This window comes from Microcaecilia unicolor, chromosome 10 (assembly GCF_901765095.1).
Source record: "Microcaecilia unicolor chromosome 10, aMicUni1.1, whole genome shotgun sequence".
Taxonomy (NCBI): Eukaryota; Metazoa; Chordata; class Amphibia; order Gymnophiona; family Siphonopidae; genus Microcaecilia; species Microcaecilia unicolor.
Genome location: NC_044040.1, coordinates 38,634,470 through 38,648,975, shown reverse-complemented (window position 1 = coordinate 38,648,975; position 14,506 = coordinate 38,634,470). Strand labels below are relative to the sequence as shown.

At 41.3% G+C, this 14,506-nt stretch overlaps 1 protein-coding gene across 2 annotated transcripts in view; it reads right to left on the bottom strand.

Moving 5' to 3' along the window:
• SLC2A13 (solute carrier family 2 member 13) overlaps positions 1 to 14,506 on the bottom strand; it is a 277,867-nt gene that overhangs the window by 83,087 nt on the left and 180,274 nt on the right. For both annotated transcript variants that reach the window (XM_030215885.1, XM_030215884.1), the window contains exon 7: positions 1,191 to 1,316. In XM_030215885.1, coding sequence (XP_030071745.1) covers positions 1,191 to 1,316 — 126 coding nt within the window. The remainder of the gene's footprint in view (positions 1 to 1,190; positions 1,317 to 14,506) is intronic.

Below are 14,506 nucleotides of genomic sequence, written 5' to 3'. Positions count from 1 at the left end.
GTGAAGATTCAGGGAAAGATGATGGCACAAAGTAGAGGCAAAATATTCAGGAAAAGTTTTTCCAGTTTGCTAAATATCTGGACTGGTGTGAGAAGAATCACCTTTTCAGCAGGACATGAAAAAGTAACAATGAAGAGACTCAGCAAGAAAGACGTGAATGTCCCTGAATCACCCAGGTAAAGCCCAAAACTGAATCCAATACAGCTTATGTGGTAAGATTTGAAGACTGCAGTCCACAGACAATTCCAGTCCAACATAAAAGAACTTGAGCTATACTATCACAAAAATGAATAAAAACTGCGCCATCCCATTACACAAAGTTGGTAGACATTATCCTAAAAAAAGAAAAAGAAAAATGGGGTAGCTTAACTGTATATTAGAATTTTAATTTGTATTGATTTATTATGTAGTTTATCCTGGTTGCTGTGCTTTCCTGTCATGAATGGAATTCCTATGTTTGTTTATTTGTATACACTAATTTTTTTTATATATATGTAAACCGTTCTGTTTTGCAGTTGCAATAAGACACGGTATATAAATCAACATAAATAAATAAAATAAATAAATAAATAAATGAACCATAACTTATTCCTGCAAAAGGGGCTTCCATGAAGTACTGAGTCAAGGAATACTGAAAAAAAAAAGTTTTCTGGATTCTTATTCTTTCTTACATTTTGAATATTTCTAAAATTGTTCTTTCACATGAAAAACTGTGAAAGATGTCCAAGGACGCAAAGACTTTTAGAATATAAGCGTTGCCATACTGAGACAGACCGAATTCCATCAAGCCCAGTATCCTGTTTCCAACAGTGGCCAGTACCTGGCAAGATCCCAAAACAGTACAATACATTTATCCTAGAATTAAGCAGTGGATTTTCCCTAAGTCCATCTCAGCAATGGCTTTTATGCACTTTAATTTTAGATCTCTTATACATAATACATACTTGGTGCACCAGATACAGGGCTTGTTTTCATTGCTTACTCATGAGAGGAGTTTCCATAGTTAACTTGCGATTTACAGAAATACCCCTCACTTATGATTACTGAGAATACCAGCATTATCTAACATTCATCCATTATATGTTCTCAATAACATACATTGCCACGTTGACAATCAACACAGATGTGGAGAAATGCTCAAAAAAAAAAAAAAAAGAAAAAAACCGGAAAAATGTAAGTTATTTACATACCTGCCCAAAGCAGCTTTCACGTTAAACTTTTTATCAACAGGAACACATGAAGACTCAACAATGTTTGACTTGTTCGCCTGATAGCAGAAACCACAGTTTGGATCTAACATGCATCCATTACAGTCACTGAAAATAAGAACAATTTTAAAACTTATTACACATGTTAACACAGAGCAGTAGTGTAATACAAAACTCAAAATTACAGACATAAAATACAAAAAAATTGGTGAACCAGGAAATTGATTTTAGCATTTCTTGTCCCCCCCTCCCTTTTTTAAGGGGTGAGGGCAACACTTCCCCATGGTGGTGGTTTTATATTGTAATATTTATTAGGCATCAATATTTTAATGATATATTTTATTACATACTAGTAAAAAAGGCCCGTTTCTGACACAAATGAAACGGGCGCTAGCAAGGTTTTCCTCGCAGTGTGTATGTTTGAGAGAGTGTGTGTGAGAGTGACTGTGTGAGAGAGAGTGAATGTGTAAGTGTGTGTGCATGTGATAGAGAAAGAGTGTAGGTGCGAGTGTGTCTGTGAGAGGGAGTGTGTGTGAGACAGATGGAGTGTGAGAGTATGTGTGCGATACACAGACTCTCTGTGAGACCGAGTGTATGAAATCAAGAGAGTGTTTGAGAGTGACTGTGTGACACATAGAGAGTGAATGTGATACACTGTGAGACACAGAGTGTGTGAGAGACAGTGTGTGAGAGAGAGAGAAAGACACTGACTGTGAGAGAGAGTGTGTGTGTGGCAGATACACCTCCCCCCTTCCTCTGTGGTCTCAGGACCCCCTCCCCCTCTCTGTTCTCAGGACCTCCTTCCCCCCCTCCTCCTCCCTGTCTGGTCTCAGGACCTCCTCCCTCTCCCCCTCCTCCCCCCCTCTCTGAGGTCTGTGGACCCCCTCCACTCTGGTCTGAGGACCACCCCTCCCCTCTGGTGTCAGGACCCCCTCCCTGGTCTCAGGACCCCCTCCCTATTCTGATATTGAATTTTATCATAAGCAGAAATGTTGGTTTTCACTGAGAGTTTAGCCATAGTCTGATGAGAAAAAGTACATAATTAGAGCACTGAAGTTCACCATTACCTGCTGGAGACAAACCTTCTAGGGACAGCCCGCCTAACCATAATCAGAAAGAAGTTGCAAGTGGAAAAGCAGTTGGCTTGCCCCCCTGAACTGTTTTTAGGCCTCTGTCGGCTTTCCATCCGCTCCTCTCACCTCTTTCATGTCGCGCTATGCTCCTCCGGGGTCTACTCCAGGGGCAGTGACGTGAGAGGCTAGAGGAGCGGCTGCACAGCTGTTTTTGTTTTTCTAGCGGCCGGACTTTGCAGGTCTGTGTTTGGTGGGCGGGACTGGAGGGAAAGTGGCAGAGCCTAGGTTGAGAACTTGTTGGGGGGTGGAGGGTGGAGCAGTGGCTGCGGCGACCTCGTGGGGGGGGGGGGGGGTGCGGTGGCGACCTCGTGGGTGGTGGACGGGCAGTTGACGAACTTGTGTCCTGGTGCCGGGGAGTGCTGGGAAAGCCACTCGGCAGAGTAAGCAGGCTTTTCTTGGGGAAACTGTGCTTCTGACTTTCGTTAGTGGGGGGGGGGCGATATATCTCGCGGTGCTGAAGTAGGAAATTGCTTTCTGTCCTGTGCTTGGTCCCTACTTGTGATGTCGCGTTACCATGGGCTATTATGAAGCCTACGGGCAGCGGGAGTGAGAGGGGTGTTGTGAGTGGGTTAGTGACATATTGTGCGGGGGCTGCGAGGGGGTTGATGTGGCCGGGGGGGGGGGGGTTGATGTGCTTGGGGGGGAGGGGCTTGGGTGATGCACCAAGGGGAGGGGGGGGGGTTTGTCTGCGGTGCCGCGCTTGTCCTGTTGCAGGGAGTGGTGCACTGACAGCTGATTCCCAGGCAGGGGGAGTAGTAGGGAAACTACTCCTCCCCCTGCCTGGGAATCAGCTCTGAGTGACGTCAGCCTGGCTACGGAGCCTAGCTCAGCAACTGCAGGAGCCACGGACACAGGCAGCTACTTTAGAACGTTGGTGGTGAGAATTATTATATAGGATTTCTTATATGTATATATTTTTTTACTATTGTTTTCTTATTTATAATTATTGGCCTTTTATTTGACCTTTATCTTCTTTGTTTCAAAGAACTGTTTTTATTTAGAGAATTATTTTCTCAACTCTCTTGAGCTGCTGATGCATCCTGTACACATATTCTATGTAACGTTTTAGTAAGACACCCATGTTTTATGAAGTACCATCATGTTTGTTCAAATTTCTCTTTGGGGCCCCTTGCTTTCTTTTGCATTTTTAACATTGTCATCAATTTTTAATATTTATATTTATTTTCCATTACAAAAATGTTAGTATTTTTCATGCACGGTACCTTTGTGATGTATTCTCTCCCTTAAAAAAAAAAAAAAAAAAAAAAAACCCCAGAGGTGCCCGTTTACTAAGTTGTGTTAAGCAGCTAAAGCAGTACCAATGTAGATGGTACTGCAGCCTCGTACTACTGTCTCCTTTGTTACAAAGGCAGCCAGTCAGAAACAAATTCAACATTAGCTGCCTAATGTGGGAGTAGACCATACTTGGACATGACATAGATGGCTGGAGGTGTGTCTGGCTGTGACAGCAAGCATGATCAGTACCATTTCAGCAGGTAATAAGTGAAGATGCTATTGGCAGTCCAGTAGCACAACACACTGGCAATGGAATTACGGTAGAGTATCCTCTTATCCCCCAAGCCCCAATTCCAAACACCGCCAACAGCACCAAATCCATAATCTGCACACCAGTGACATTCACCAGACCCCAACACATTGACCCCCACCACCAGGATAGCCCCACTCCTTCAGGCCTACCCTCTCCCATCTCCTAATTTATACCCTGCCCACCCCGGGACTTACCGGGGTCAGTATTGGTGGGCAGTGGGTTCTGTCTGGCAGCTATCCCCCTTTGCTGCTTCCTGGATCGGTGCCTGTATCCAAAACTGGGGTCATCCAGGGTTGTATATGGAAGGGGGCATGCTTATCCTGGCAGGGTGTGCTGGGGGCTAGGTTTTGGGAGGGAGCATGGGATAATAAATCCCAATAACTAAAAGGCCCTTTGACTAAGGTGTGCTTAAATCTGGGCGCATTGTAACGTGGAACTTTCCCATGCATTAAGCCCAGATTTAGCACAGCCTATTTGTAAAGCTTTTTTTTTTGCAGATAATGTACTAATGTTCACATTAGCAGGGTACCTGTGAAATTTGAACTCCTATTTAGAAGGTGCTAAATGCTCCTGCATTAACTCTATATCATCCAGTTAGCGCACTAATGTTAACATGCTAGCACACCTATTCTCTGCCTATGGCACGCCCCCTGTATATTTAATAAAAATAGCTAATACACAGTTTACTGCATTCTAACAGGTAAAATACCACAAAACATTAATGCATTTTGTGGTAAGCCTTTTCTTGCACACTAAGCATGCACTTGGACTTAAAACTCTTTAGTAAAAGGGCCCCTAAATAAAGTCACTATTCTGAGATACCACTATATCACTTTTAATGTCATATGCTCTTTGCAGACAACTTAGAGATCTTCATAGCAAACTGTCTCATAGTTCCCTCATTTAGACATACCCCACTGCTCAAAAATAAACACAATGTTGCAGCTCCTACTTTCCCGGTTATCTCTATCTAGAGTGCTCATTTCAGAAATTCAAATCTGGGTTCAAGACCTTTCCATTTCAAGATTCTCCCATTTGGTGTCCTTGGGGGTGGGGGAGCTGGGATGAGAGATTTGCAGGACTGATTACATAGGAGCACTACTGTTTGCTCTCCCTCTCTTTAAGAATGTAATTTCCTTTCCTTTTTAATTTTATATTTTTCTTTTCGGGACATATAAACACCACTCGAAGTTTTATACTGGGTGGTATATCAAAAGCTATTAAATAAACTTGGAACATCATTGGGAGTGTGGGGTAGGGATTAGATGCTGTTGAAGGGTTCACAGGGAGAGTGCCGCCTTACCAGACTTTTAAAATGCATTTATGGTTGGGCCAGCACTGCGTTACATACAGTGGCAAGTACAGTGGTTGTTCACGTGCTATTTGCAACTGTACGTAATGCAGTGCTGTGAGTAAATGCAGGGCAGATGCTGGACACGCTTCCTGCATTTACAGCAAAGGCTTTGCAGTTACTGCATGTTAATTTTTTTGTTACGCGTGTAAACAACTTCAAAACCTGCTGAACTTTAGTAAAAGGCTTCAGAGTTCTTAAAGTTATTTCTGGCTTATATTTTGATTTGTATATAGTGCCTGCCCTCATCCAGCTATTACTAATCTGCAATGTGGAATGGAGAAACAAGATCTGCTATGAACAAAACAAGTCAGAAGGGGGCATAGCGTGACCAACAAAATTCTTCTAAAGAGGCCCAGAAGACAGAGAAAGTAATATTTACTTTCCACAAATGAAATCGACTCGACACTGCACTGTGTTTCAGCAACAGTGCCTGCCTCAGGAGTCTAAAGTTTACAGATAAAACAAATCAACATACATGCATACAAATATAAATGACCCTTTATAACATAATTAGTAACAAAAGAGAAATGAATAAAATGACAAACATTTAAAAAAAAAGATACTAAAAGAAAATATTAAAACATTGAAACAAGTAGCTTAGAAAACTATATGCAAATATGAACAGAACTTAACATTTTAAAAGAAAATGTATTTGTTACATATAGTACATACATATGTGCTTAAAAAGTGTATAAATTATATATGACCATATATATAATACCACAATGTGAGAACTAACCTGTATATGTATTACAACACCCAAATGTAGTAGTTGATGACTCAAAAAGATACTACACATAGGTCAAGTCTACAATAAAAAGAAATTAACTTATATTCTAAAAACATACATTATGCTGCAAGAGATGGAGATCTCGCATCCATAAGACAATATCCATATAGAGATTAAGGAATGAGCAATGAAAAGTACTTAAGGAAGAAAATATGAAATAATATTGGAAGAAAAAAGATGGGCAGTGGTATCAAGTACAAAAAGGAACAAAAATGGTGAACTGGAAATAAAATAGAAAAAGTATGCAAGTGTGCTATAAAGGGAATAAAAGAGGAAACATGTCTATGAACAAATCTAGAAAAAAAATGAAACAGATGAAATAGAAACTGCAAAATTCTAAGTACTGTAAGTGTATTTTAGCAGTATGTATGGAGACCACTTTGCAAAATGACAAAAAGAGTACGAAGAAAAACAAGAGTACTACAAAAAAGAAAAGACAGGCAGTGCTAATAGTTTGAGACATGAATTATGAGAAGATAATGTGCATATGTCATATTGAATCTCATTAAAGAGTTATCGAACACCCGACACGGGCCGTGTTTCGATGCTACCGCACCTGCGTCAGGGGTCACACCAATGACAAAGGAGGCTTCAACAGAGGAGGAACATACACAAAAAATTTTGGAAAGCATCAGCCTTTTGAAATTAATCTGCCCCCCCCCCCCCGTCTCATGTCCTCTAGTTCTACTGCCTTCCCATCTACGGAAAAGGTTCATTTGCGGATTAATACCTTTCAAATATCTGAATGTCTGTATAATATCACCCCTGTTTCTCCTTTCCTCCAGGGTACACATGTTCAGGTCAGCAAGTCTCTCCTCATACGTCTTGTAATGCAAATCCCATACCATTCTTGTAGCTTTTCTTTGCACCGCTTCAATTCTTTTTACATCCTTAGCAAGATACGGCCTCCAAAATTGAACACAATACTCCAGATGGGGCCTCATCAACGACTTATACAAGGGCATCAACATCTCCTTTCTTCTACTGGTCATACCTCTCTCTATACAGCCTAGCAACCTTCTAGCTACGGCCACCGCCTTGTTATGAGAAGATAATGTGCATATGTCATATTGAATCTCATTAAAGAGTTGCCAAATCCCCGTTCAAAAGTCAAATAGGAATGGCTTGGTTGAAGAAGGCCGCTTGCCTGCCTAAGTTAAGTAATCTTCTATGACTGTACGGCAGTGTTGTGTATTCATTTAGAAATTGAAAAACATTAAAAATAAGGAGGTTTTTAGCCGCCGATGATGAAGTCCTAGCCCTCATCCTGCTATAAAAACGGGAGAGGTGCTTCTCGAGGTGTTTTCCTCCAGAAAGGATACTCTTATGCTTACATATTTGTAACTGAGTTTCTATATTTATATGTATAGACTTGTGAGGAAACCAGTTCCCTTATAATAACTATAGTTTAACATTAGCACATGGCCATTTATACAAAAAGCCTATGTTTACGGCTGTAGTAAAAATGGCCATAACGTAGAGGAAAAACCCTTGTTTTTCCTGTTTTTTTTTTTTTTGCCTTGAAAGAACTGAACTCCTCTGTTATGCCTAAGGAGGGCTAATGTCTAAGGAGAGCTAATTTGTACTTTCCTTCCTTTATAAGTTTTGTGACTTGGTTTTATCATTTTTTTTTTTGTCCTCCCCAATAACTTCATACTATATTTATAAAAAGATAGTAAGAAATTTACCACATTCTTCTTAACAATACAGATACAAATCAAATAAATGCACAACAGGGACAAAAATATTCAAGGAAAAACTGTATTTATAAGAAAGTTTTATCCGGTGATTATGAATATTTCCTTTTGGCTTCAAAATGCTCTGCAGGATAAATGCAGACATGTAATTATGAATTATAAATAAAAAGCAAATATTTTTTCATTAAAGGCCCCACTAAATTAGATTTTTGCAGCTATTAAGGCAGTAATGATGAGCTGCACAAATGGTCTGACCAGACCACGACAAAATGAAAATAAATGTAAATGGCATATCTAACTTTTTGATCATGTGCAATACCTCAAACCTACAATATGACTATATGTAAGACTGACAACATTTTTCGTAGTGAAAGTGGAAAATTAAATCATAGCCTTTATTTCCCCCTAGCTTGAATTTATTTTTTTTTTCTTTAAATCCCATTGACCTGATTGATGAGTCATATATTCCCTCTTTTCCTCTACATTTCATTCAACACACTGGCTAAGCAAGACAATAATCTTCCAAAGCCTTATTATAACATCTATGTTTTGCTTATATGTTTTGTCTTCTATGCATTTTAACTATTTATTGTATGCTGCATAGAGCATTAATATGACTAGGTGACATAAATATAACATTAAGGGCCCTATTTACTAAGCAGCGTTATAGGCACATTGATGTTTTTAACACACGTTAACCATGTATGTGCCTACAATATCCCTATAAATGCCTACATGGTTAGTGTGAGCGCTAAGTGTAGGTGAGCTAAAAACACTAACGCACCTTAGTAAGCAGGGCCCCTAATAAGCAAAATGTTAAAGTTACGTCATTTTTGTTCACTGGCCAACTACAGCATTTGGTTACACAACTGTGTGATTTCACTAATAGTTATGAGCAAGGAAGCCCAATCTTAAGGGCCACCAAGATCCTGATCATAGCTCACCTTCTTCACAGCAGCAGGAGCGTGCTTTGCTATTACCATTGTGCTGGTGCCATTGGCCCCGCTGCATTTTCAAAAGGAGAAGAGTTGTACTTTGTTTCTCACAGGAAGTGACTTCATGTTTTCAAAAAGGCAACACGGCAGGACAGCGGCAGGAGTGAAACAACATACTCCCACCACTGTGCAAAAATATTAGTCCAGCAGGGCAGCTGGCTGGAGCTAATGCTGGGGGCTGAAAGGAAGCTAATGTTGGGGCTAAAGGAGCTGGGATTGGAAGACAACTGTACAATGCAGGGGGTCTGGGACTGGAAACAGGCTGATAATGAGGGGATATTTGCAGATATTAGGTGAGCGAGAATGGAAAGGAGGACTTAGATTGTGTGCGGGGGTGGGGGGGGAAGAAGCAAGAGCATATATAAGCAAAAGTTGAGAGGGAAAGGCATAGGCACGGATGCTGGAGTAAAGGAGCAATGGCAGGATTAATGCTGGGGAAAGGGGAGAAGACGGTAGGGAAGGCAGATATTGGGGAAAGGACACAGGAAATCAAGAGAAGAGACACAGATTTAGGTGCAGACTAAAACTGGGTGGGAGATCAAAAGATGACCGATCCTATAACACTGGGTGGATACTAAAGGTGTAAATGGGGACTCGGGGCTTGTGTAAGGATACAGGGACTTGGGGGGGGGAGAAAATTGGATTAAGAAACTGACTAGGGATTTGGACAATGAGGACTAGTTGATTGGGTGAGGGGTGTGAGTAGGGCTGTGAGATTAGGTGATGAAATATTGGGAGAGGAGATGGTTTGAAGGATCTGGAGGGTTTGAGAGACAGTTAAAAAGGCCAAAGAGCTATGGAGTTGGTGAGGGACAAAAGAAGGAGGCAAGATTTTGAAGAAGGCAGAAATGGGGGAGGTAAAAGGTGAACTGAAACACTGGGGCGTAAAGGGAGTAAAGGGATGAGCAACAGGGAAGGAGCTGGTGCTGTTTAGGGAATGAGAAACAGAAAAATGAAGATGAGGCTGGGGAGAAGAGAAGTACAGAGAAAGGACAGGGGGATTAGAAAGTGGGTGAATAACAGGAGAATAGGAGGCTGGGGAAAGAATGAGAGAGAAGGAATGAGAGAGGTTAGGAGTAAGATGAGTAGGAAAATAAGAGTAGGAAATGGAAAGCTGTGTCTATCACAGCTCTAAAGTCATTCGCTGATTTTAGGATAGTGACACTTCACTCTTCTAAGGTTCAGTGGGTGACAACACAAGAATTTGCTTTTCTGGTTAGTTCCCTCTCTTGAGAATAAACTTCCTATTTCTATTCATGCAGAAGGTAGTTTTAAAATTTTTTAAGATTGTGTTTGATAGATTTCGAAGGGGTAGAGCAATATTCAGTGCCTAGAAATATGAATAAGTTTATGGCTGTTTTTGATTACTTTGTATAGGTGGATTAGATGCTCTCCTTTTTAAGCCTTTCAAGTTCCTTTCTTTTATATATATTTTTACTATTGTACATGGCTGTGACTAGTATAAGCCAGAGTATCAAATTTTAACAAACGTTACCAAGGGTCCCAAAAATGGACTTCTGCTCTTTTCAATCAAAGCAGTCTGAATCTCATGTGTGGTTTTAAGTAAGACACTCTTATAAGGCCAGCATGCAAACATAATGTAGGACAACAAAGCTGTCTAACATCTAACTTCTGCAGGTTTAGCATGCAAAATGGTAGACAAGTCTTTTACGGGAGGGAGATAAGAAATCTAGCCTATGTGCCTCAACAATGCTGAAAAATGAAGCATGACAAATTTTTAGTTCTGTGACATACTTTGAAATATGTATGGCTTGCCATTTTTGTGCCAAATGCTATAGATATTAATAAAGATGATTAAAATCCCTCTGCCTTAAAAAAAAAAAAAAACAACTCGAGCACAAGGAGGCTAAAGTGACGTGTCTAAGCTCACATCAGTAAATGGTAGTTAAAGAAATCAAATACACATTTCTAAGTAAACAGCTATGTACTCCAATTATTATGCTTAAACTGTCAGCCCTGCATATTCATAGAATTAATGATATACTTGGCTTGCTGTCTGAGCTTTGGAAACCATGTATTTCTGAAAAGCTATTTTGAAATTAATAAGCTCTTGAAGCTTCTGAAAAGGATTACTAGAGCTTTAGATCCTCACCCTAATCACCTAAGTTCACGTATTCCGAAGCATTCTTAATAACATTTAAAGTCATCTGTCAAAAGATGCCATACTGCAACCCTAAATGTCTGAGATTGCTGGATCCACACAATTACAAAGTCTGCTAATTTTTTTTTACCTCAATGACTTGAATGAACATTAATTAGGAAAAATAGAGCAAACCTTAAATTTCACTGAGCCCCTTCCCCCATCCCCGCCTGACTTCACTTGGGGCTTTGTTTACTAAGGTGCGCTAGCGTTTTTAGCTCGTGCACAAAATTAGTCACGCTGTGTAGGTGCCCATAGGAATATTGTGTGCGCCTACACAGTTAGCGCGCGCTAAAGCACTAACACGCCTCTAGAGCAGCTTAGTAAACGGGGACCTTAGTGTTGAACCTAACTTGATTTAACAAAATTAGCTGTGCTTGTTTCTCTCCTTCAGTATGGTAATAATAATGTAAAACAATGACAAAAAAACAACATACAAGTGCAACTCCACATACACTATCTGCACAGAATACAGAAGTACTTTATGGACTACAAAGTAATGTACAATAGCTCATGTTTCAAAATGTGCAATCTAAGATTGTCTGAAGGTATTTGTTACTCATCATTATAATTCAGTTTTGTAGCATTAAAGAAAGGCTCTGCATTTTTTAAAAATGTGCTTTATACTGAGGCATGACCTATTGACTATTGAAGGAACCTTTGGAATATTGGTCTTATTTTCATTTATTAGGAAGATGGTATGATCAAATAATTAACATAGGAAGCACCAACCCCTTGTCTACAAGAGACAAAACCATATTTTATTTAGAGCAATTTACTGTGGTTATCTGGAGAACCAGTCTAAAGCACTTATCTAGAAGTATACAGGTTACAGTGAACCAGGGCTATAATGCCCTTTGGATACAGCTTGATCTTACCGCAGCATTTGATAATGCACCACATGATTATTGTTAGGTCAAATACAAAAGATAGGCGTTGGTTTTCCTTTGCTTAATTGGTTCACCTCCTACTAACTAATCATACCCAGAATGTTATGTGGAAAAACTTTCTTCCACTAAGATTTTACATAGAAGAAACCAGCAGGGGTCCCTTTCTTTTAAATTTGTTTTTGGTGGGTTTTTTTGTTGTTTTTGTTTTTTTTTTTAATGCTGATGTTGGAAATACAAGATGACTGTTTTTGAATTTGAATTTCTTGCTGGCGATGTACAGTTGGTGATTTTCATGCAGGATGATCATATAGAGGTCATGTCATGTTTTTATAGAATACTGCATTCTCTGGTGGGCTAGCTTCACTATCACAATTTCATCTTTAATCTAGAAAATTCAACGTGGCTTATCCAGGAGAAATAAGCCTTTGTTAGTTAAGCCTACTGTTCAGGAAAGTTAATTGCTCTATTGAATGAAATAGTTACTTTAGGATTTTATTAAAATAAGTCTATTAATTTTTCTTCACAAATGGGTTCTGTTGTGCCCGCTTGTTTCTGTCAATTAAAAATGACACAACAGGTAAAACCATTTCTCACAATTGCTGACTAAAATGGTTCTGGCAGCGATTACTAATTAGTTAGATTACAACAACACATCATCAAGGACTGATGAAAAACAGTATGAAAAAGTTGCAGTTAATTCTAAATTCTGCAGCATGGTTAATCACTAGAACAGAGAAGTTTAATCATGTAACACCTATCCTTATGGAGTTGCATTAGTTTCCAATTGTAACAGAAATTTGTTTTAAATTATTGTGCCTGGAGACTTCCGGTGATGACATTGGGGAGATGGCAGCCTAAACCAGGAGCTCCACTCGAGCCTCGACAATTAGTGGGTGGCAAAATTGCTGCATTTCCTCTTCAGTTTTTGATGTCCTGTGCTGGCTGATGGTGTCTATAAAGAAGTCCTCTGAGATTAAGGCTTATTTCGCCCCTGCAGACAAAGGTAAAATTATGTATAATCATACCTGATAATTTTCTTTCCATTAATCATAGCTGATCAATCCATAGACTGGTGGGTTGTGTCCATCTACCAGCAGGTGGAGATAGAGAGCAAACTTTTGCCTCCCTATATGTGGTCATGTGCTGCCGGAAACTCCTCAGTATGTCGATATCAAAGCTCCATCCGCAGGACTCAGCACTTAGAGAATTACACCCACGAAGGGACACTCTGCCCAGCTCACCACCGCCGAAACGGGGGAGGGGAATTAACCCAGCTCATCCCCACACAAGTGGGGGAGGGGAATCCGTCCAGCTCATCCCCGCGGAGCGGGGGAGGGACACCACACCCGCCGATGCGGGGGGATCTGGCTTATCCTGCAACCGCAACCGCGGGAGGAGCTGACTGACCCTAACACCGCCGAAGCGGGAGGGGTACAAAACTGCCCTACAGCCGCACGAAGCGGGAGGGAGTGCCGGCAGAATTTTAAGTCTCAATCCAGCCCCGTAAAACGGAGGGGAGAGGAATGCAGCAGCTCACTGTAACACAAACTCGTCTTAACTCTTGAAGAATCCAAGTGAAAAAACTTGAACACGAAGTCTTTCTGAAGTAACTGAAGACTGAACTTGAACCTGAAATGCAACCAGAATAAAAACAGTACAGATATCTGGGAGGGGCTATGGATTGATCAGCTATGATTAATGGAAAGAAAATTATCAGGTATGATTATACATAATTTTACCTTCCATATCATCAAGCTGATCAATCCATAGACTGGTGGGATGTACCGAAGCAGTACTCACCCAGGGCGGGACATAGAAATCCCTGACCGCAACACTGAAGCTCCAAACCGGGCCTCCGCCCGAGCAGCCACAGTCAAGCGGTAATGCTTGGAGAATGTATGGGCCGAAGCCCAAGTTGCCGCCTTGCATATCTCTTCCAAGGAGACGGAACCGGCCTCTGCCATCGAGGCCGCCTGAGCTCTTGTGGAGTGAGCCTTCAGCTGTATAGGCGGCACCTTCCCCGCGGCCACATAAGCCGCTGCAATGGCTTCCTTGACCCATCTTGCCACTGTAGGCTTAGCAGCCTGCAGACCCCTACGAGGACCTGCATACAGGACAAACAGATGATCCGATTTCCGGAAATCATTGGTCACTTCCAAGTATCTGATGATGACTCGTCTCACATCCAGATATTTAAGAGCAGAGTACTCCTCTGGGTAGTCCTCCCTACGAAAGGAAGGGAGACAGAGCTGCTGATTCACATGGAAGCGAGAAACAATCTTGGGCAGAAAGGAAGGCACTGTGCGAATAGTCACTCCTGCCTCAGCGAACTGCAGAAAAGGCTCTCGACATGAGAGCGCCTGGAGCTCGGAAACTCTTCTGGCTGAAGTGATAGCCACCAAAAAGACTGCTTTCAACGTCAGGTCTTTCAGAGATGCCCTTGACAAGGGTTCAAACGGCGGCTTCTGCAATGCTCTTAGCACCAGGTTGAGATTCCACGCAGGCACCACTGAGTGCAGAGGAGGGCGCAGGTGATTAACTCCCTTGAGAAAGCGCACCACATCTGGCTGCGAAGCCAGGGAAGCACCCTTCAGGCGGCCCCTGAAGCAAGCCAGAGCCGCTACCTGGACTTTAAGGGAACTGAGCGACAGGCCTTTCTCCAGACCTTCTTGCAGGAACGCCAACACTGAAGAAATTGGAGCAGTGAAGGGAGAAAGTGAGCCTGCTTC